At 46.0% G+C, this 23,270-nt stretch overlaps 1 protein-coding gene across 15 annotated transcripts in view; it reads right to left on the reverse strand.

Moving 5' to 3' along the window:
- KIAA1217 (KIAA1217 ortholog) overlaps nucleotides 1-23,270 on the reverse strand; it is a 325,812-nt gene that overhangs the window by 37,969 nt on the left and 264,573 nt on the right. For 10 of the 15 annotated variants that reach the window (XM_004280956.3, XM_049705361.1, XM_004280954.3 and 7 more), the window contains 3 exons: nucleotides 13,997-14,101; nucleotides 13,479-13,528; nucleotides 6,818-6,984 (listed from right to left, as the gene is read on the reverse strand). In XM_004280956.3, the coding sequence (XP_004281004.1) occupies nucleotides 6,818-6,984; nucleotides 13,479-13,528; nucleotides 13,997-14,101 (322 nt within the window). The remainder of the gene's footprint in view (nucleotides 1-6,817; nucleotides 6,985-13,478; nucleotides 13,529-13,996; nucleotides 14,102-23,270) is intronic. The other 5 variants (XM_012537154.3, XM_012537155.3, XM_033407859.2 and 2 more) reach the window with 1 other exon arrangement.

The following is a 23,270-nucleotide window of genomic DNA, read 5'->3' on the forward strand; positions in this document are numbered from 1 at the left end:
GCTTCTCATTGTGGTGGCTTTTCTTGTTGTGGAGCACGGGCTCTAGGCGTGCGGGCTTCAGTAGTTGTGGCTCGCAGGCTCTAGAGCACAGGCTCAGTAATTGTGGCGCACGGGCTTGGTTGCTCCGCAGCATGTGGGATCTTCCCGGACCAGGGCTCGAACCCGTGTCCCCTGCATTGGCAGGCGGATTCTTAACCAGTGCGCCACCAGGGAAGGCCCTGGGAGGTTTTTTTTTTTTTTTTTTTTGCAGTACGCAGGCCTCTCACTGCTGTGGCCTCTCCCGTTGCGGAGCACAGGCTCTGGACGCGCAGGCTCAGCGGCCATGGCTCACGGGCCTAGACGCTCCACGGCATGTGGGATCTTCCCGAACCGGGGCATGAACCTGCGTCCCCTGCATTGGCAGGTGGACTCTCAACCACTGCGCCAACAGGGAAGCCCTCTTTTTTGATTTGATATTACACAATCATGATTGTGATTTGCGAGTAATGCCAATTATAGTTTTAACTTTCCCATCCACGTGCCTATTTTTTCTTTTTCCAGCCCTACTGCACTTGCTAGGATATTCAGTACAGAGTTAAACAGAAGTGAGAGGAGGCTTCTTTGGCCTTGGTCCCGACTTTATGGAGAATGCGATAGTGTTTCACCACTAACTATAATGTTTTCTGTAGGATTTTCAGACATCCTTTATCAGGTTAAGAAAGTTTCCTTCTACCCCAAGAGCGCTAAGTGCTTTTATCATCGGTATTGAATTTTGTCACGTTTTTTCCTGCACTTACTGAAATGATATGATTGTCTTCTTTATTCTGCTAAAAAGGTCAAATACATTGACTCATTCTTTTCATATTAAAACAACCTTGGACTCCTGGGGTAAAATCCAGGATAATGTATTACCCTTTTTATATATTGCTGGATTCACTTGGTCCTACTTTGTTAAGGATTTGTTACATATATTTTCATGAGGCATACTGGTCTGTGGTTTTCTTTTCTTATAATATCTTTGACTGGTTTTGCTCTTAGTGTAATTCTGCCTTCGTAAAATGAGTTGGGAAGCATCCTCTATTTTCTGAAGGAGTTTTTTACTTTCAGTACTTTAAGGATGTGATGCCATTGTTTTTTGACTTAACTTTTGTCTCTGAGAAGTCAGTGTTCTTATTTACGTTTCCCTGTATGTAATGTGTCCTCCACCCCACCCCTGGCTGCTTTTAAGATTTATCTCTTTATTCTTGGTTTTTAGCAATTTGCTTTTGGTGTGGTTACATTTGTGCTTATCCTTTTAGGAGCTTATTAAGTTTTTTGGTCTGTAGATTTACAGCTTTCATCAAATTTGGAAAAATTTCAGCCATTGTTTCTTCTAGTAATTTTCTCTTCCCCCTTGACCACTTAATATTGTCCCAAGGACCATTAAGTTTCAGTTCATTTTCTTCAGACTTTTTCTTCTCTATCCTTCAGTTTGGACATGTCCATTGCTATCTTTTCAAGCTGACTGATATTTCGTTTCAGCAGTGACTAATCTTCTATTAAGACTGTTGAGATATTGTGTTTTTCAGCTCTTGAAAGTTTTACTTAGAGTTTTAAAATATCTTCCATTTTTTTGGTCTCATTGTGTCCATGTTTTTCTTTGAATCCTTGAGAATGATTATCACAGCTGTTTTAAAGTCCTTGCTGATGACCTCGTTATCCCTGTCATTTCTGATTGGTTTCCACTGACTGATTTTTCTTAAGCTTATGGGTCACATCTCTCAGCATCATCACCTGTCTAGTAACTTTTGATTGAATGCTGGACATGGAGTTCTGGGTTTTGCTGTTTTCCTTTACAGATGTTAGACTTCCTTTGGCAGACAGTTTAGCTCCTTGTGGACCATTTTTGTTCTTTAGAAGCTTGTGTTTAAGCTTTGTCAGGGTGAATCTAGGGTAGCCTTTACTCTAGGGCTAGTTTAGTCTTAAGACTGAAGCATGGCCTTTCTCTGATTGCTACTGAATGCCCCAGGTGATTAATAAAACCTCTTTGTGCCTGCTGGTTGACATAAACATCTCCCTGTGTGAGCTCTGGGAAATTTCTGGCGTACAGCCTCCCACTTTGTGTCTGGCTTAGTGGTCTTTCACAATACACATGCTCGGATTACTAGTAGACAACAGATCCACAGATTTACGTAATTCTTTCCCACAGACCTTCCTTTTATTTGGTACTTCGCTCCACAACTTCTAGCTGCTTCAGCTCTTCACCCTCAGCTCAGCTGGATGGTCAGTGCTCTGTTTGGGTTATCCCTCTCTGCGTCACAACCTAAAGTGTCCCCAGACAGAAAGCTGAGGAAGTTACAGGTTTCACCTCCTTTCCTTCCGTTCTCCTAAGGATCACACTCCTGTGTTGTCTGTTGTCCAATGTCTGAACAGCGTTGTTTCACACAGTTACTTATTTTTCAGTGTTCTAGATGTCAACAGGAGGAAGGCAAGCACAGTTGTAGTTATCCCTTCATCTCTGGAAACTTCAGTTTATTCTGTGCCTTGATGTTTTTACAAAAATACTCAGACGGAAGTAACGCTCTTCGCTATTAAAAATTTAAGTGGCCCAAACAAGTTATCCATATCAGCTTCACTGAGAAGCTAGGAAACTGCCTAAACCTAATTCCACCCACCTCAAAATGGACACGTACCTCACATACTCATTTGATTTCTCAGGTAAAATTTAAGACCGTCGGTCTTGCCAACAGTGCGTTTAATTGAACTGATTTTGCTGTCCAGCAGTGACAGTAAACAGTGGCTGTACAACAGGTCAGGAAGTTTCCTAACAGCCAGACCCCAGAATGACTCCTGACCACCCAGCTTAGCTCCCCAGGCTGTAGGGAACCAGGTCTCGGATGCCTTTTCACAAGCACGTGTTATCTGGGAGACGTTGCCCCGTCTTAGACAGCCTCTGTGTGCAGGTCTATCTAGGGCTTGATACATTGTATGGCAGCCTGATTGTCAACTCCTGTGCTAGTTCCGTTGATTATTTCTGCCTGGTGGGGAGAAACAGGCCTGCTCAGCACGGGCCAACCTCTCGAGTGCTTTCCTCAGGGACACACATTCCCATGACCGTTACTTTGAATGTCAGAAGATAAATGAGACTCTGGCACATTTTTCTGAGGCGCTATCTTATGAAAAGACACCTTAAGATAACTGCTGAATTATATCATTTCAAGTACAATGGCCCTGTGTCCTGCTATGTTTCTTTTTTATGTTGATGTCTTACCTCTTCCCTCTCTTGGGAACACACAGTAAATTCTCAGTAGTCTTAAAAATGGAACACCAAGTTCAGAATAATCTAATTTTCAGTTTATCGGGAAGCACAAGGAAGAGATAAGGGACAAAGAAAAAAATTGTGGGAACTGGAGAAGGAGGCCAAGTCTCATCTGCCCCCCCGAGGAACTTGAACCCGCTCTTCCAGAAATTTCTCTCTCCCCTCAAGCCCACAAAGGGGGGCAGAACTGCAGCCACTTCTGTGGATACTGGACGACCTTAGTAAAACCCAAGTATGGTGGCATTTTGGAAAAAAGATGTAGCTCATCACTTTTGTTTTCTTTCTACATCATACCAGAAAAGGTAGTAGACAATCATCTTTTGAAGGGCACATTTATTAGGTGCCAGACCTTCCCCTGTCTCTTTTTCCGTTGTTGCCAGCTAACTGCAGGTGCAGCCCTTACCTGGGAGTGGGACCAACACAATGTAAAAGTTCCATATAGCTCTTATCGTTTATGACTGAGCAGAGAATACGTCTGATTAGCCACTGGGAATGAGGCGCATTGTTTAGAATCGGGGCTTTGAAGCCACTGGGTGTGTTTTTCATGCTTACAGGGTGTTTCTGCCTCACCCCTTGTGATAGCTGGCTGAGATCTCAATTTCCAAAAGGCATCTCAATGGACTGAGAGTTCATACTATCTGAGAGCAGTAGTTCTCACCCTGGAACGTTCTAGAACCACCAGTGCTTGGCCTTTGACCCATACCAATGAAGTCAGACTCTGGCAGGGGTGTTTGGGTATCAATATTTCTGTGAAAGGCCTCAGGTGATTCTAATGCGTAGCCAGGATTAAGAACCGTTCTCTGAGACTGGTAACTCACGCGAGACTGGTGAGCAGGAAGACAGGAGCGAAGTTTTCACGTTTTTTTGCATCATTTTCTCAGGCTCCTTCACCTCTCTCAACATTCTCTTTGCCCTATTTAAATCTATACGCCCCACAATGCCTGCATCAAATTTCTGCTTTGGAGAATAATCCATCAGTTCTGCAAATGAAATGCTCAAATAGACTATGCTTGACAGTCTAGGATTTCCCCATTGATTTAATTATCTAATTACTGGAGCCGGCTGCCAAGCACAAACAGATTTCATTCATTTTCACTATTTTATAACACAGTTCAAAGAACATTTGAATTTCTAATTCAATTTTTGTTCTTTTGAGACTGTTCTGGAGTTTCGGAGCTCTCTAATCATAGCTCCATTATTGGGCTTATAATCATTTTGGGGGGTTGCACTTTACTTTTGGTGTATAATACATGTGCAGAGGGGGGATTGGCACTGAGATAACTTAATTATTCTAAACTGGTTTTGTCTCAAATAGACTCCCCTTAAAGCTGATGGGGGCACGCAGGATGCCAAGACCGAGGTAGAAATAGGAGCATCCAGGTTAGGAAACAAAGTGCTTCTCTTCCCCCACGTGCCAGTGCTTTAGAACTGTACCAACGTCTCAGCTCAAGAGCACACCTGCTCGGTGTCCTTTACCCAGAAACCAGGAAAGCTGAGCAGCTCTGGGGCAATAAAGAAAACTGCATGGTTAAGACAGTGTCCCGGACTTGACTAGAGAACCTCTTTGTTTGAGAAGCTGTGGTTTTGCAACTGAGCCTCCCCAGTTCATGGGTTACAAGGAGCGGCAAGTTGTGGGAGAGCCCTCCCTCCTGGCCAGAGGACCAAACACTGCCGGCCACCAGCAGCGTGATGCTGCAGCCTCACACATCACGGCCTAGGTATCAAATTCGCCACACCTCAGGGCAATTCCGCCTCTGCCCCAAACCAGCAGATGCTCACTTTTGAAAGCAGTAGGAACTACCATACACACGACGCATTTAGGAATTCTTTTCTTGTGAAGGTCCAACCAGGAGTGCACAATTTCCAAATGACCAGCAGGTGGCACTAAAAGGCAGATGCAGCCCAAGATGGGGGCTTAACCTCCACAACCTCCAGGTAAGAACCTGGGAGCCCACAGACCCTCTCTGGCCTGCAGAGTAGGAAAGAACTGATTTTTAAATTACCTTCCAACATTTTTAGAATGAGTACAGGTATTTTATATAAAACCTCCAGATTCTCTTGAAATACTGAAACATCTAGAAACAATGGACTCTCATTCTACCAGGTCAAGAGCTGCCTGGAGCTGAGTGGCAACTGTCCTTTAGAGAGGCCAACTTGTCACTGTCCCTCGTCCACTCAAGTTAACGCCAGACACTGTGGGCACTGGATTTTGGCACCCTGCACACACCCTCAGCCCAACCTGTACACTTCATTTCACTGCAAAGTGTCTTTAAAATCACAAAGCAAGGAGAAGCGAACGTAAAGGATGGGGAACTTCCCCGGTGACACGATTCAGAAGAGGATTTAAGTGAATTTGCATGGGCTGTCCAGGAGTCTGGGACGTTGCCTGAGAGGCAGAGTAGCCTTTGGAGACCTAAGCATGAGCAGCCTGCTCGGTGATGGGACCTCAAGGCAGGCTCTCAAGCTACCTTCCCCTCCTGTTTGTTCTCCAGTAGGTAGAGGGCAAGGGGAAATCATCTTCTAAGCTTTACTCAGGCTGTGGAAAATGCAGGACTCGTGCATCGGCGAGCTGAAGGGAGAGAGCAGCTGTGCTCTGAAGCCCTTTCCTTCCCGGACGCACCAGCACAGAAGCCTGCAACCCACGGAGGGCACCATAGCTGTATGGCTGCTCCTGGCTACGTGTGCCTTGTACTAACGTTTGCACTGGGAGCTTCTCGAAGTCCAGGAGGATGCCTGGGTATAGCCTAAGCCAGCGCTACGTGCACATTCATCAACCTGCCACCAAGGGCAGAGAGACGGGAGACTCATCCGTGGCGCAGACAGATGATCTCACAAAGGTACACCCTCCTCCCAGGTCCTCACCGCCCTGCCTCGTCAGACTTATGGGATTTGTTCACCAAGACCCGTGACACGAAGGGTCATTTCCCCCTGCCCTTTGCTTCCTGTGTAGTGCATAGATTCCTAACAATGGGAGCGAGTCAGGAGAATATCGCGGCGCACACACCTACCCAAATAAAATGCAGATGTTCTTCTCAAGCCATCCATGATGGCTCCTCTTCCTTAGGAATTCACCCTCCGGTCTGAACTCCTATTTCTAAACACATCATAGCTCCTTGCAAAACACCTGAGCTGCCCGCAGCACCTTTGCACATGCTCAGTGGGGAAGAGCTAAACACTGTGAAGCAGGAAGTCGTAACTGGCTTTAGAACGCTCCACGGGCTCTTCTGCTTTCAGCTCTCCTCCAAAAAGCACAGGCTTAATGCTTTTTTCGTGTGTAGAAGCATACCCAGCTTAGAGAAGAGGCTACAGACCACCACTGCAGTGGAAGGTTCTAGACCAAGATTATGTGCGTGGGAGAGGAGACCACTGCGGAACGGCGCCTGCACCTGGTCCTCAGTCATCCCTAGAAAGGATGGTGGAAAGAACCCCGAGAAGGTGCCGTGGGGCCAGGGATGTGGAAGGAGGCCGATGGGAGGAGGAGGAAGCTGACTGTGGGCCATTCAGTCAGCGGACACCATCCACAGGGAACATGGTCTGTACCTGGAGCTGTCGCATCTGCTGCAGCTGGAGCCTGAGTTCGGCCACACTCCTCTTCATGTCGAGCAGGCTCATGTGGGCGGCGGAGGTGGCAGCAGGCGGGAGCTGGCTGGGTGGCCCCGAGGACTCCAGGGCGCCAAGAGGCTTCCCGCCGGAAACCTGGGGAGTTCCTAGGAGAAAAGAGCAGCAGAGTCCCTGAGAATGCCAGGAAGGAAAGTCTAAGCTTCAAGTCCCATCCCAACAGACTACCGGGAACTCTGCAAATGCCCATTTCCTTCATGATGAAAAGAATCGTAAAAAATGACACTGGTTCTCTAAAGGGCAAAAAGAGGGAATCGAATTTAAATAAATTAAGGAACGTGCATGCAATGTTATAGGGTGTAGTCTGTAGAAGTCATGTTCTAGAAGTTTGGTGCTATAGGAAGGGAGATCACAGAGCGGTATGTACAACATGATGCCATATTAAGGAACCTAGCTGTCTGTCTATCTATCCATGTGTCTTCTTTAAACACACGGGTTTGCACAGAAAAAAGACAGATGTACATATAACAAAGTGTTAACAGTAACGTTAGCTGGTGGTATTGTGAGTTTTCTATTTTTGATATCACCACTTTTTGTATTTTAAAATTTGCATAGCGAGTATCTATAATTTTTTTGGCGGGGGGCTGCACCGCATGGCTTGTGGGATCTTATTTCCCAGACCAGGGATCAAACCCATGCCGCCTGCAGTGGTAGCACGGAGTCTTAACCACTAGACCACCAGGGAATTCCCTATAATTTTATAATAGAAAAAATAACTTAAAACTCGGGGCCCTAACACAGGCTGCTTCCTGTGACTATTCCCTACAGGCAGATGTATCCCAAGAACACCCACTCAGTTCTGGGCAGAGATGTGGCCGATCACCAAGGGGAAACTAATAGGAACTGGGTACTCCCTTTGGGTTTCCAGCCCCAAGGAAGCAGGACCTCTGCGTACACCTCCTTTAGTGAGAAAATCAGGCATGACGCGAATATTCTTGAGGAGAAGAATCAAAAAAAGAGGCAGCAGAGAGAAACTCTTCCTCAACAGTTTTGTTGCTGCCATAAACTTCTGCTCCCCGAGTGCAACTTAAATCATCCTCATGTAGTTCCTAAGTCCATCTGGGAAGGGCCTGATTTGACCAAGTCTGTTTTAAAAATGTCCCCCAAAGGATCCCAGGTAGCACTCACAGCATCGGCGAGGTGTGGGAATCAAAAGGAGATGCTAGTTCCTTTTTAGGACAATGCAATTCTGTGGAAGAGGCTTCAAGTAGAGAGAAGACAAGGAATCCACAACACACAGACACACACACCTCACTCACACCTGAAGGGGCTGTTCAGCTCTCTTTCCTGTAAGGGACAAAGTGGAAGGTTTGCTTAGTTCAGGCCGGCCTTGCACGGCAGAACCTCTCGCTGCTCTGTGCACCTGGAGAGCTTAGAGCACAGCAGCCTCTCTTTCCATCTAGGCTCAACAGCCGTGGAAACCTGTCCTTCCCCAGACTGCACAGCCCCGCAAGCTGCTGCCACGGCTATGGACGGTGCGCCAGTGAGCAAGGAAGTGCCTCGAAACTGTCCTCTGACTTGCGTGGCCTCAGCAGTGCCAACGGAGAGCTGACGGAGCACCAAATTCCTCACCCCTGGGCGCCCGTCCCAACAGAACTGGTCTCCCAGCTCTCGTGGCCCCCTTGGAGAGTCGGGGGAACACATGGGAAAGCATTTGAAGGATTTACAAAGGAGACCCAGCAGACCAGACGGTGAGCTTTTTGTTATCTTTATGAGCCCAACTGGCCACTTGCGTCATCACCAGTCATGACTCTGACCGACTTCTGACCATCCCCCAGATCAACGTCACCCTCGAAAGAGCAGGATTTGCCATCTCTGTAGCTATTCCAAAGAGGGTTCCCTAACTGTGAAGGTCCTCAGTGCAAGAACATCCAGTAACATTTCCAGTAACAGCAGCCTGTCCGAGTTAACACAGCACCTTCAAGAACAAGTATTCTGAGGGGATGACAATGAACTGGAAGTCTTCCTTTAAGACGCAGGTTACTTTATCATCACTCCACATTCTCAGGCACAGGTGCGTGTGTACATGCACGCACGCATGCACGCACACCCACCTACCCTCACCACACAACTTCATCTGTACAAATGATGACACCCTCAAGGTGTTTCTCCAACAAAAATGACACTGCGCTAGCCAGCTACTCCTGTTCGCGAATGAGAACCGTCCTAATTCCTCAGCCAAATGAAGGCACATATTCCTTCAACAATCGTGCTTCTCCTCATGTATTCTGAGGTCACCGTCGCACCTTGCCGACATCCTCCGTGGAGGAGAGGCTCAAGTTTACGCGCCATCTGCGAGAATCGAGTACCGATAACGGGTTTAAAATGTCTTTCACAACCGAGTTTCTTTATGGAACCTATGCTCATGTATAAAATTTCCTCATCTATAACCTCTTAATCCACTGAGTCCGGTTTCCAACTCCATCATTCACTGCACTGGCCCTTTAGAAGGTGGCCAGTGGTCAGCTGTCAATCCAACAGACGCTGCGTTGCCATCATGGCACCCTGATGTGATGCTGGGCTCCGTCAGTCACTCCTTTCCTTCTCAGTAACTGAAACTTCCCTTTCCCTCGTCTTCTTCCCTCTCCACAGCCCATCTTGGCCAGCCTCTTTCCTAATTTCTTCCTCGGCCAACCTTCTGAATCCTGGCCTGCTTCTTCTCTCACTGGACGTGACTTCAAGGGAGGTCACTTCCACAACGCCACCCGCCAAGGTCCTCCACACCTTTGCCTCCAGCACACGATTCTCTTTACAGCCCCGTCCCCATACCTTCATGCTGCTACAGGACTTTTCCACAAGCAGGTTGAATTTATTATTTCTACTTATTTCCCCCGAATCTCTTTTGAACTCATTTTAGCCAATGGCACTATTATTCACTCAAGTATTTAAACCAGAAACCTGGAAGTCATTCTCAGCATCCACTTCCTAGTTGTGTGACCTCGGGCAACTGACTTAACCTCTCTCTCTCTCCCCCTCAGTTTCCTCATCTGTAAAATGGTTGTAAGGGTGATTGTGCAGGATGATGGAATTAACACATAAACTGCTCCGCCTGGTGTCTGGCACAGAAGGACCCCACTGTGATTGGCTGTGATTATTTTTTTTTTTTAATTTTTAAAAAAATTTAGTTTATTTTTGGCTGTGTTGGGTCTTCGTTGCTGCACGTGGGCTTTCTCTAGTTGTGGTGAGTGGAGGCTACTCTTCGTTGCGGTGTGTGGGCTTCTCACTGCAGTGGCTTCTCTTGTTGCGGGGCATGGTCTCTAGGCACCTGGGCCTAAGTAGTTGTGGCACGCAGGCTCAGTAGTTGTGGCTCGCGGGCTCTAGGGCACAGGCTCAGTAGTTGTGGTGCACGGGCTTAGTTGCTCTGCGGCATGTGGGATCTTCCTGGACCAGGGCTCGAACCCGGGGTCCCCTGCACTGGCAGGCGGATTCTTAGCCACTGTGCCACCAGGGAAGCCCTGGCTGTGATTATTTCTCTAAGCAGAGTGAGGGGGAGGAGCCCCACCTGGAGTGGCAGCAGGTGGCAGTGGTGACACGCTGAGAGCTATAGGCAGGTGCCCCAAAATCTATGGATGGAGCTGATCTGGTGGGTGTGGACCCCGAGTGGTAAATGAGTTCTGCTTCAGATTAGTCACGGGACCTGGGACCCACTCTCTGAACCCACATGTGGGGTGGTCACATTCTAGTCTAGGGAGGAGAGTCAGGCAGTTTATCCTCAGAACCTCCCTTCCCTGCACCTCACCCTCTCCAGGCAACAGCCTCTTCTTCCTCCTACCAAGTCCGCTCTTAGGTAACTTACTTCAGTCAGGTATATCTTAATATAAATCTTATTAAGTACACATTTGATGGGAATTTAATGGGTTTGGGGTTGGCCAGACTGGCTGCGAATCTTACTAGCTCCACAGCTAACATCTTCTTTACAGGGTTATGTGTTTAAATGATATAATACACTATAAAACACAGGCTATGACTGTGAAATGGGAAGTTCCTTCTGTTCTCTTATACCCACGGTCAACCAAATATTCCTAAAGTAACAGCAAGTCTGGGTTTCCCTTTTTCATGTACCCTTGGCCAAATGAGCTTCCTTGACTTACTACATAATTCCGTGTACTTGTCTACAGAACAGGGATAATACTTCTCGTCGCTAACTTCGTAGGATTCTGGAAGAACGTATTTTGCACGCCGTACAAGGCTGCTATGGCAACGAAAGCCCTGTGGACCACATGTAGCCCTTATAGATTAGAATGAGAAAGACCATCCTCAGCAGAGACGCAGGGGAGCAAACCCACGTGTGTGTTGCCAGTGGCATCGAAAATTGGCCCAGCCTTTCAGAAGAGAGAACTGGCATGTGCCACCAGTGCCACTGAGCTGTTTGTCCCTTTGGCTTTATTAACTCCACTCTGGGAAATGCATCCCAAAGAAATGACACCTGCTCCTTCCCCCATGCTTCAAAAAAGACATTTGCAAACTCTTTCAAAACGAAGAAATGAAGCAACCTACATTTCTTTAAAGGGACTGGGGCACCTTAACACAAAAGGATGAGGTATCATGATGTCATGAGATATCTGTAAAGGGACTGGGGCACCTTAACACAAAAGGATGAGGTATCGTGATGTCATGAGATAGCACGTCATGCTTGGTGGAGCACGCTGATGTGTGTCATGTGTGTACAGATGTGTGTTCAGTGTCGTCATCTGGAACATGGGAATCATGAGTGTACCTGTCCCATGAGGCTGCATCAGGGGGTAACAAGTTCAGGTTAGAAAAGCACTTAGAACAGTGCCCGGTACATAGGAAACTTCACTAAATGCTTCCTATTATTACTATTAATTATTATTTTACCAAAAGGGAAAAGGAATAAAGAAGAATACAAAACAGCATGTACATATCGATTAGAACAATGGTATTGGATATGAATAATTTCTAGAATAGAATCCAGAGGAGTGAAATGTTTTAGTGTTTGGTAGCTTCCCGCTCCCAACCCCCCAACTTTATTAGTTATAATTGACATGTAACACTGTACAACTTTAAGGTGTACAATGTGTTGATTGGATACACTTACACATGGCCATATGATTATTATCTAACTTGCCCATCCTGTCACATAATTACCATGTCTTTCTTGGGGTGAGAACATTTAAGACCTATTCTCTTGGCAACTTTCGAGTATATAGTTCAACACTGTTATCTACAATCACCATGCTGTACCTTAGAACTTATTCATCTTCTAACTGGAAGTTGGTACTTTTTGACCAACATCTCCCATGTCCCCCACCCCTGGCAACCACCCTTCTGCTGTTTCTACGAGTTCAGTACGTGCCTTTTTTTCTGTAGGTTCATAATAGATCAGAAAATAGATGAATAAATATCTCCAAAGCAACCTGGCAGTTGCTATGAAGACAAGCTCAGCAATTTCCATGAAACGACTCTCTGGCTGCCACCAAGGTCACTGACTGATTTCTAAGTAAACCAACCAATCCCATGAGGACTTGGAATGCTGGAAGAGCAGCCCTGCTGGCTTTACGGCTGAAGGGCCTGAACTTGGCTGGCGCGGAACCAGGACCAATAGACGTCTCAGCTGAAGTCCCCAGTTCTGTCCATTCTACCGTGTGGCACTACACTCTGTGGGGCTTCCTCCAAATCAGGGGTTTCACCCAACTTGCCACATGCTTTCTGAGTAATTCAGTAGCCAAGCATGTCCCTGGTGACGATTTCTATTTCTAACCCAAGGGAAGGGAAGACTTCATATTCTTGAGAGAGGCCCACCTTGAGTCTGCAGGATAAGATGGACATCAAATATACCTGGATACTAGTAAAGGGCACAGGGGCTATAACTGGGGCCTCTTTGAGGGGATGCTGGCGTTTGAAAGCTGGCCCTGGTCCAAGCACGCCTCTTTCTCCTGCCTTGACCCACGGGGGCACCCTATCAGCTCGTGCCCCTTTCTCATCCGGTCACATCCTGCAGCTGGGCTGAGGCCCTTCCCCGCTGTAGAACCTTCCACTGCCTTCCCTCTGCACTTAGAATAGTATCTGAATTCCTCACCACAACATCTGTACATGCTTTGCTCTCTACTTGAATGGCTCTTTCCTTCTGTCCTCATCCTTTCGGCCTCAGTTTGTTTTACTTCCTCAGGGAAACGGCCTTGGTTGAGGCCAGCTCTGTTGGGTAAACATTCATCCTGCACTTTTTCTTAACACTCAGCACACATATAATGACCTGTCCCAGATCCATTTTCTGCATCGGATTAGGGAGCAGGGAGCCTTGTCCTAGTGATGTCCACTGCCCTGGTCCAGTATCAGGCATATAAGCATTTGTTGGATATATGGCCTCATAAATGAATAAATGAATGAGGAAGTGAATAAATGAATGAAGACTGAAGGGAGAGGACTAAAGACCGCCCCCTGCAAATTAATGACTCATCCGGAATTTCAGCATTAAGCAGGGAAGGGGTGGTGTAGGGAGTTACCCCAGAGCCTCTGAAATTGCATCAGATAGGTGACTTGGGGAGAGGTTAATACGTCTGGAAGCAAACCAGGCTCATCAAAGGCACCGTCCAGGCCTCCTGCAGGTCTGGAGGACACTCACCTGCACCATCTGTGTGGTTCTTATTGGCTGTGGTTTTCATCATTTTCTCGCTGAAGGAAAGAAAAAGAGAGTCAGCGATCCGGTTTCCCAAATGCGTTTCCCCCCCTTCCATTCACTATTCTAAGCAATCAGCAGCAGCTAGTGAGGGTATTAAGCAATGAAGGTATTTCAGCATCAGCACCACTACTGGCCGGGATGGAAAAGGCTTCCCAGGTGTGCAGCTGAGGCACGCTCATGGCCCTCAGATGACGGAGGATGTGGATACATGTGGATGGTGGCGGCAGGCACTGCACAGTGGTCCATGAAGCCACATGCACTGGGAAGCCCATTTACCCTTCTTGGGCCAAAGAATTACCAGATATAGACAAGCAAACAAACCATGATTCATAGAGATGCGGGTATTTTCAGCCTTGAAATGATTACAAGAAAACGATTGGAATGAATGAATGATCTTAATCATTAAAGAGAAACAGATTGAATTACTTTGAATTGGTTTTTTTTTTTTTTTTTTTTTTTACCTAGATGCATCTTTGCTATTACTTGTAAGGGGCCCTTTAAAAAGCGCAGACTGAACAAGGCCAGTTAAACTGGCAATCTGTTTCTCCATGGCTTGCATCCTTTCTCTGTAAAACAAGAGAATTGTTTGTTAAAGCTTATGTTGACTTTCAGACTGGTTTGTCTAGGTGAATGATCATCTGAGGGTTATAAAAGTTCCACTTAGCAGGCCTCCAAAGTTCACCCCAACCTGGCTTGGGGAAGCTACCGAGCCTGCAAATTCCCACTGAGCTCAAGATTTGATGGACAGAGTTTAGTATTAACCCGATGACCTTACTGAAAAGACACTGGACAGACCAGCAGAGGCCTCATGGAAAACAGAAAAGCTTGGAAATAATTCTCTTTGTGCATCTTTGTGTGTTTGAGCCTTTCTGCCCTTCTTTTACTATTTGACCTCTGCACCAGGGGGACCCTAGGCCACTTCTGAGCTGTGTTCCTCCCCGCAGCTGGGAGGCTGCTGACTGACTTTGGTGTAAATGATGGAGATGTTCGTTGTGTGTTTGGAGTAAAACTTGTTGTAAAGCCCAAGAGCAACACAAAGCGAATGTCTCTTACGAACACGGAAAAGTGTGCTTGACATCAATGTCTTCCTTGAGGGTAGAGGCTCCTCAACTCAATGTCACAGGAACCTGGGGGCTTTTACAGGATCGAGCAGGAAACCAAACACCCCTAACAACCTGGTTATCTCAAGACCTAAATAAAAACTCTTCCCGATTTTGATATTATGCACAGACACTACACCTCTCTGTTCAGGGCTCTCCGGTGCTACACACAATTCATGTAGCTTTTGAAACTGGCTCCCATTTCTGTACGTCAGACAATGGCAGCGCCAAGGAACTACTCCCAGTATTCCCAACACATTATCAAATCACCACCACAGAGTGACCTCCGCTAAGGACGGCCATCACACACGCACTGGCATGTGAATTCAGTTATACCTACTTGGTAGCTCAAGACAATAAAAGAGAGAAGGGAGAAGAGTTAGAACAGTGTGGACACCTGGACTGCCATCGTATGCCATCAGCAAGTGTCTAGTCCCAGCCTGAAACAGAAAAGGGACCCCATTCTTCACGGGGGGTCTCAGTCCCATGGGCCTCTTGTAGTATGAGCAATGGTGATGATTCCTGGGCTACAAACAGCACTTTCAGACACTGTGGCTTTTAACTACAAGCCAACTACTTTACCTGGTACCCAACAGAAAAAGTCATGGCGGTCTGTTCTTTCACTAGAACAAAATAACTGATATGCTGGACTTCACGAGAGATGCTGTATCTGTATCCTGAACTTCATGGCAATCAAGAGGACTTTCAAGGGTAATTTTGTTCATACACAACTTTTTGGTCTTGCGTTTTGCCTTTGGAATATAACTCTTAGTGCCGTAAAAAAAAACCCATTGAGAGTCATTTCACAATCGCAAGCTTCTGACTTCAGAATTCCATGCATTTCCTTTAGTTTAAAATGGACGGTTGTGTCACAATACTGGGTTTCTTGGATGTAAGTCGTGCAGTCTGGAGAGTTAATGGTTGTCAACCCACTGGGGGGAAAAATTAAGCATTAATAGTATGATCTCTTTGTTCTAATAGTGTGGAAAGAAGAAATCTCAAACAGTGAGAAGAGATATGCATCTACCCGGAATGACTTTCCAAGTGTTTTCAGGCATAGCTGTGAACGCTAAACCTCTGAGCTGCAGAGCATTTTCAGTTATACGTGTATTCTTGGCGGCCTGTCTGCCATTAAGCAGTGCATTGCCAAAGAGAAAAATAAGTAAGAAATTCCACTCACGAAAGCAGGTTAGTAAATACCCATGGGAGATCCCAAGTTTATCAGACCCAAGTTGCATGGCAGCTCAGAAGCGATGGGGTGGTGGCTTGTCTCCATGTGTCAGGGGTACAGACTCACACAAATGAGCTCTTGGGAAATGGACCACTTCTGGGAGGACCTGCTGAGTTCCAGGTAGAAGTTGTCCAGAACCCCCATTCTTCCCACAGTAAGGCTGGAAGCCAAACTCAAGACCCTAAGAGTGGCGGAGAGCTACCCCGAGATGTACGAGTTTAACGCTCTTATTCAATCCTAGGCAAATGCAAAGGATTTCATTTCTTTTAAAATGGCAGGACATTCTTAGGGTCTAGACAGCTTTGGTTAGGAAGAGGCTTAACGGGTTCTGTGAAGCTGTAGTACAGGATACGAAGGTGCGGAGACTGACTACACTCAAGAGACAATCACATTAAGAGATGTAAACAGTAGGTAAGTCCACAGATGCAGAGAATAAGCAAGAGTCTGGTGGGAGAGAAACGGCATATGGATTCCAGTGCTGGCCTAGGCACGGTCCTGATTAGGGCTAAATCAGTGTACTCTCTGGTCCCTCTCTGGTCACCAGCTTTCATTAACTGGTCTAACAAAGGAGGGCAGCAGCATTAAAAACTGAAACAAAGCACTAGAATCATTCCAGATTCAAGACGTTGACCATCAACAGATTCATCACCACGGTGAGAACTGCCGAATGGTTCAGCACAGGTGGGTCCTCTCAGAGGGCTGTCCACAGGGCTTCGTACACGCCTTTGGCATCCGCCTTGGCTCAGCAGGTACTTGGCTTCTCACCCATCTTCCCCTAGACAACGGTTTTAGGATGCAGAGAAAGAAAACCCCCAAACGGCGCCCCAGTCTCCTGACTACCCAGGGATGACGTTGACATAGGATGAGGGTCTGGATGCTGTAGAGCAACAGCCCTGCGTTTAGTCCGGATACCCACACACTTGTTCTCCTTTTGTATCTGTGAGGACAGGACGGGATGCTCCTTGGGTGGCCTCCTCCAGGCTATGTCACCAGTGGGGTCACCAGGAAGGAGACATGATCTGTCAGAACCTTGAGAGTTCAGTACACTTGAGCTTGACGGTCAAGGGAGAGCGATTCTCTCCCCCTGCTCAGGAAACAGTGCATGCCCCAGGCGCTGTGCGCACGGATTGCACATGCGTGTTCCACCGTCTTGGCCAAATCCACTTCACAGAAATACAATTCTTTTGACACATGGTAATGAGAAAACTTTCCCCCTCCTGTTTAATCATCAAAGTGTTTCTGGTTTCAGGATTCATTTGAGGGAGATTATCTGATTTATAAATTCATAAATAAGATTGTCTTTCCATTTCATGGTTGGTAATCTGGAAACAATTTTATGGTTTAACTAAATTTCAGCAACTGGAAACTTAGGCAGACTTCTCCCATGATGAAATGTTATGAAGTATGTTTTAATGGGAAAGGGGAAAAAAGAGAAATGCAGTGGAAGAAGAGAAATTAAAACAACCCTGTCATTTTATTGCAGTGGCAATTTTGTACGATAATCATCAGAAGACTAAAGATGCTTAAGTTAATTGTTGCCAGTATCGCTTGGTTTAAGGTATTCCAGGGCAGGTATAATTACTGTTGAAAAGATGGTTTACAAGTGATTTCAGAAACCATTTTATATCATTCCATAAACCATATTTATGTGATTAGTACGTATGGTTAACTAGTCATTTAGTGTCATAAGTCGGGCTGGCTGAATGAATTTTCTCGGGGTCCAAGCATAATATTAATAAAAAATTCAAATCCAATCCAGAGAACGTGCTGATCCCAGTATTAAATTCCTGTTGCTACAACCAGCTTTCCTGCGAGCCCCATGTCTGCCTGTGAAGATGAAGCAAAACCCAGTCTGCTCGTGGTCTGCTCTCTGTCTGCAGAGTCCAGGGAAGGAAAAAAAAAAAAAAAAATCTGCATTTGGGGAGATATTTTTAGCCAGTTGAGTCCATTCATACGACTTTGATTTAAGTTTTCACTTTCAATGTTTTTTGACTGGGGACTTGTCTTTGGACTGACTGAGGCCTCCTTAAGCCTGAATTAAGTCTTTATCATTGTGTATCTAGGTAAATTAATGGCTATTAAAAAACAAGTAGTATGAGAATGGAATTCCCCTATAATAAACCCCTAAGGAAATGTTTTTAAATATCCCGAAGTGCGGAGAGCTGGCTGACACCAGCCAACCAAGCTGATGTGATAGGTCCCAAGTCCGCATTCACCTTTGTAACCAGTTACTAACTTTGGAACGCAGTGGTACAGGATAGTCAGCAACCACTACAGTAACCAGGGCTGGCTTTCTGAGAGTACTTGCTAGGTGGTCCATCATTCCCTTCTAGTTCTAATATTTTGTAATTATTTTTCTGGTTCCTGCTCATTCCCTGTCAACTCTCTCCCCTTCAGAAAGTGATAAATGGTCAATGAGTCATCAACAAACATTTCTGAGCACTTAATATGTGCTAGGTACCATGTGAGCTGCTGTGGACGTGGCAAGTATCATCATTCTTAAGCAATGCCTGCCTTTCACAAAGTCAATTTTTTTTTCTAGGAGCTATCTAAGTGACTTAAAACCCTTTCGTCTTGGCAGTGCCGAAGGCGTTTTTCCCAGAACTTGAATAGTGAACAGGTTGAAAGCTAGGCCATGCCCTTGTTTGTTCATGCCCCGATTCTTTGCTATGAGGGAAAAAAATCCAGAGTAATTGAAGACACTGTTTTTAGATGAATTCAACAGAGTACTGGAATTCAAATGATCTGAATTTGTGGTAAAGCTTTAAGGAGGACTCTGAGCCATGAGCTTTCTATTTCTGCCCAAAGGTAACCTATTGGTGAAAGAGCTGATAACTAAGGACATTCTTCTAAAAATGCCCAATAAATTTAACTTCTCATGGAAACACCTAGATTTATTGGGGAGATATTAACAGAGTTAGTGGTAATTGCAACAGGGCTACAATGACACGTACCTCTAAATATTTCATAGGCAACAGTACTGCCTAGGTACCACTGCATGCTCCTTGGGGATAACAACCACATCTCCCACCTTTTCTTGCATCCTCAGTCCTTAGAGGAGGACGGGGCACACAGAGGCTCATGAAGAAATATCATCTAAAACCCTGACCTTGAAGGCTGCTGTCTCTCCCCCTGCCCTCTGCTCATGGAGAAAGGAGACCAGGGCTGTTCTATCTTCCCATTGCCACTTCAATCCGTCATCTGTCCAAACGCTCAACATCTCCCCTGCTTCTGGGTTCTGAATTACTCATCCTGAAGTTCCCTACCAGCATCCAGGAAATTCCCACACATCCCTGGATGACCTCAGCACAGGAAGTTGGCCTCCTGGCTGCCACACCCCAGGCCATGACCTTTGAGAGCTTCAACATTCGCACCAATAACCCTTTCAGAAATTTGGCACTAAGATCCCCAAGCTCTTCTTCAGACATTCTCTGACGTTAAATTCTTACTTGATACAGTTTTACGTTCTAGATCTGAAACTCCAAAATCCCCTTTAAGAACAGCAATCTTCGGTTGTCTTCTGTTCCCATTCACACAAACCAGCTCTTTGCCTGCAGGCTGGCCTTACCTCCTTCACTGCCAGCCATCAATACTGTGTGGGAATTCCTTTTAATTTTCCTGCTCCTTACCTGGGAGACCCCCTCACATACTCTCCACTGTCCTGACCTCTCTCTCAGCCTTGCTGTCCCTCTGCTGGTATGACTTTGCCCCTGAATGACTGAGGAGCAGAACAGATGAGAAGAAACTGACTGGCGTGGTGGCAGTGAGGTCGAGAGCAAGGGCTGGAGTCTGGGCATCTTCGGATACAGCTCCGAGAGCATCCTCTGCTGTCCCATGTGGAATGTGAGAGACGGCATCAATAAGACACCAAGGCTTCTGGCCCAAGTAATGGATGAAAGAAGTAGTCATACCCGAGATGGGAAGAGAGGAGTTCGTTTTTGGACGTGCTGAGTTGGCCAACAGACACTCAAGGGGAGATGCAAATCAGTGCTCATAAATCACTGCATGTCTCTGAGTCTCAGTTTCCTCAACCATCAAACTAGGAGAACAACTGCCTTAGCTGTCCTCCTACAGTGACATGGGGAAGAAGGGCAAAGGAGAAAATACATGCACAAGCACATTATAACAGGCAAAACCTGATGGATACGTAAGGCTTCCTTTTATCCCTTCAAGTTCATTCATTCAGCAACGATTTTTCTGGCATGAACTATGCCAGACACAATTCTAACTGCTGGGGCATTAGTGGTGAATAAAACAAAGGGCTTGGTGGAGTCAAGGTGGTGGAGTGGGAGGACATGGAGTTCACGTCTCCCCACAACTAGGGCACCTGCCAGATGCTGGTGGGGGACCTCGACACTCAAGGAGACAGGAGGAACCCCCGAGCTACTGGGTAGGAGGAAAAGTGGAGGCCGGATGGGACCAGTGCCCCGAGGGGTGGCTGGGAAAGGGGAGGGGTTCCCACATCTGGAGGGACCCTCGGGGGCTCGGAGGATCAGGGGAGAGTGCAGCTAGCATTTCCCCTGCCCAATCAGGCCCCGGGAGGCCTGCTGGGTCCCAGGCTGGGTTCTCTGCCTTCTGGGGCCCTCTCCAGCCATGCTGGTCCTAGGGGCGTAGGGAGGGGGAGAAGAGGAGGAGGGGCAGACAGGGAGGGGCCCTCCAGGATCGGAGGATCAGGGGAGATGCGGCTAGTTTCCCCCACCCACCTGGGCCCTGGGAAGCCTGCTGGGCTTCCAGGCCTGGTCCCCTGCCTTTCAGGGCCCCCTCCAGCTGCATGGGTCATGGGGCGGGTGGTGCGGGCAGTGAGAAGAGGAGAGACGAACAGGGAAGGAGCCTCGGGAATCAGAGGCTGGGGGGAATGCACCTAGTGTTTCCCCCGCCCACTCGGGCCCAGAAAGCCTGCTGGGGTCCTGGGCCTGCTCCTCTGGCCTTCGAGGCCAGAGGCGTTCCTGGGCCCCTCCAGCCGTGCTGACCCTAAGCCCCCCCCACCCCAGGGCCTTTCCCAATCATGCAGGTTCTAAACCTAGACCCTGCCCCAGCCTAAACCCCACCCCCACCAAAGCCCCACCTCCCACAGCCAAGGCCTTTTCCAGCTGTTTGTTTTTTGTGTGTATGCTACTGTGGTTCTGTTTTACCTTCTGGCTGTTGTTTCATCTATATTTTTATTTTTTCTAACATAGCTGTTAGTTTTCTCATCTTATTTTATTTTTTACTCTTTGTTATTGTTCTGCTCCTTTTTTTTTTTTTTGCCACCCCATGCAGCTTGCAGGATCTTGGTTCACAAGCCGGGGGTTGGGCCTGAGCTCCTGTGGTGGGAGCTCTGAGTCAGGACTCCTGGACTAACAAAGAACCTCAGACCCCAGGGAATATTCATCAGAGTGACATCTCCCATAGGTCCTCATCTCAGCACCAAGACCCGGCTCTACCCAACAGCCTACAAACTCCAGTGCGGGAAGCCTCAGACCAAACAACCAGGAAGACAGAAACACAATCCCACCCATTAAAAAAAAAAAAAAAAATTGAGATGACAAAAAAATATGTTACAGATGAAGGAGCAAGGTGAAAACCTACAAGACCAAATAAATGAAGAGGAAATAGGCAACCCACCTGGAAAAGAATTCAAAGTAATGATAGTAAAGATGATCCAGAATCTTGGAAAAAGATGGAGGCACGGATCGAGAAAATACAAGAAATGTTTGACAAAGATCTAGAAGAATTAAAGAACAAACAGAGATGAAAAATACAATAACTGAACTGAAAAATACACTAGAAGGAATCAATAACAGAATAACTGAGGTAGAAGAACGAATAAGTGAGCTGGAAGACAGTAAGGTGGAAATAACTGCCAAGGAGCAGAATAAAGAAAAAAGAACTGAGGACAGTCTCAGAGACCTCTAGGGCAACATTAAACGTACCAACATTCGAATTCTAGGGGTCCCAGAAGAAGAAGAGAAAAAGAAAGGGTCTGAGAAAATATTTGAAGAGATTATAGTCGAAAACTTCCTTAAGTGGGAAAGGGAATACCCAACCAAGTCCAGGGAGCATAGAGAGTCCCATACAGGATAAAAGCAAGGAGAAATACGCCAAGACACATGTTAATCAAACTAACAAAAATTAAATTCAAAGAAAAAGTATTAAAAGCAGCAAGGGAAAAGCAACAAATAACATACATGGGACTCCCCATAAGGTTATCAGCTGATTTTTCAGCAGAAACTCTGCAGGCCAGAAGGGAGTGGCAGGATATACTTAAAGTGATGAAAGAGAAAAACCTACAACCAAGATTACTCTACCTGGCAAGGATCTCATTCAGATGGAGAAATCAAAAGCTTTACATACAAGCAAAAGTTCAGCAAAAAGAATTCAGCACCACCAAACCAGCTTTACAACAAATGCTAAAGGAACTTCCCTAGGCAGGAACACAAGAGAAGAAAAGGACCCACAAAAACAAACTCAAAACAATTAAGAAAATGGTAATAGGAACATACATATCGAAAACTACCTTGACTGTAAATGGATTAAATGCTCCAACCGAAAGACACAGACTGGCTGAATGGATATAAAAACAAGACCCATATGTATGCTGTCTACAAGAAATCCACTTCAGACCTAGGGACACATACAGACTGACAGTGAGGGGATGGAAAAAGATACTCCATGCAAATGGAAATCAAAAGAAAGCAGGAATAGCAATACTCATATCAGATAAAACAGACTTTAAAATAAAGAATGTTAACAAGAGACAAGGAAGGACACTACATAATGATCAAGGGATCAATCCAAGAAGAAGCTATAACAATTATATATGCACCCAATATAGGAGCACCTCAATACATAAGGCAAATGCTAACAGCTATAAAAGGGGAAACTGACAGTAACACAATAATAGTGGGGGACTTTAACACCCCACTTACACCAATGGACAGATCATCTAGACAGAAAATTAATAAGGAAACACAAGATTTAAATGACACAATAGACCAGATAGACTTAATTGATATTTATAGGACATTCCACCTGAAAGTGGCATAATACACTTTCCTCTCAAGTGCACACAGAACATTCTCCAGGATAGATCACATCTTGGGTCACAAAGCAAGTGTCGGAAAATTTAAGAAAACTGAAAACATATCAAGCATCTTTTCCGACCACAATGCTGTGAGATTAGAAATCAATTACAGGGAAAAAACTGTAAAAAACACGAATACATGGAGGCTAAACAGTGAACTACTAAATAAACAAGAGATCACTGAAGAAATCAAAGAGGAAATAAAAACATACATAGACACAAATGTCAATGAAAACACGATGACCCAAAACCTGTGGGACGCAAAAAAAACAGTTCTAAGAGGGAAGTTTATAGCAATTCAATCTCACCAAAGAAACAAGAAAAATCTCAAACAAACAATC

This window comes from Orcinus orca, chromosome 2 (assembly GCF_937001465.1).
Source record: "Orcinus orca chromosome 2, mOrcOrc1.1, whole genome shotgun sequence".
Lineage (NCBI taxonomy): Eukaryota > Metazoa > Chordata > Mammalia > Artiodactyla > Delphinidae > Orcinus > Orcinus orca.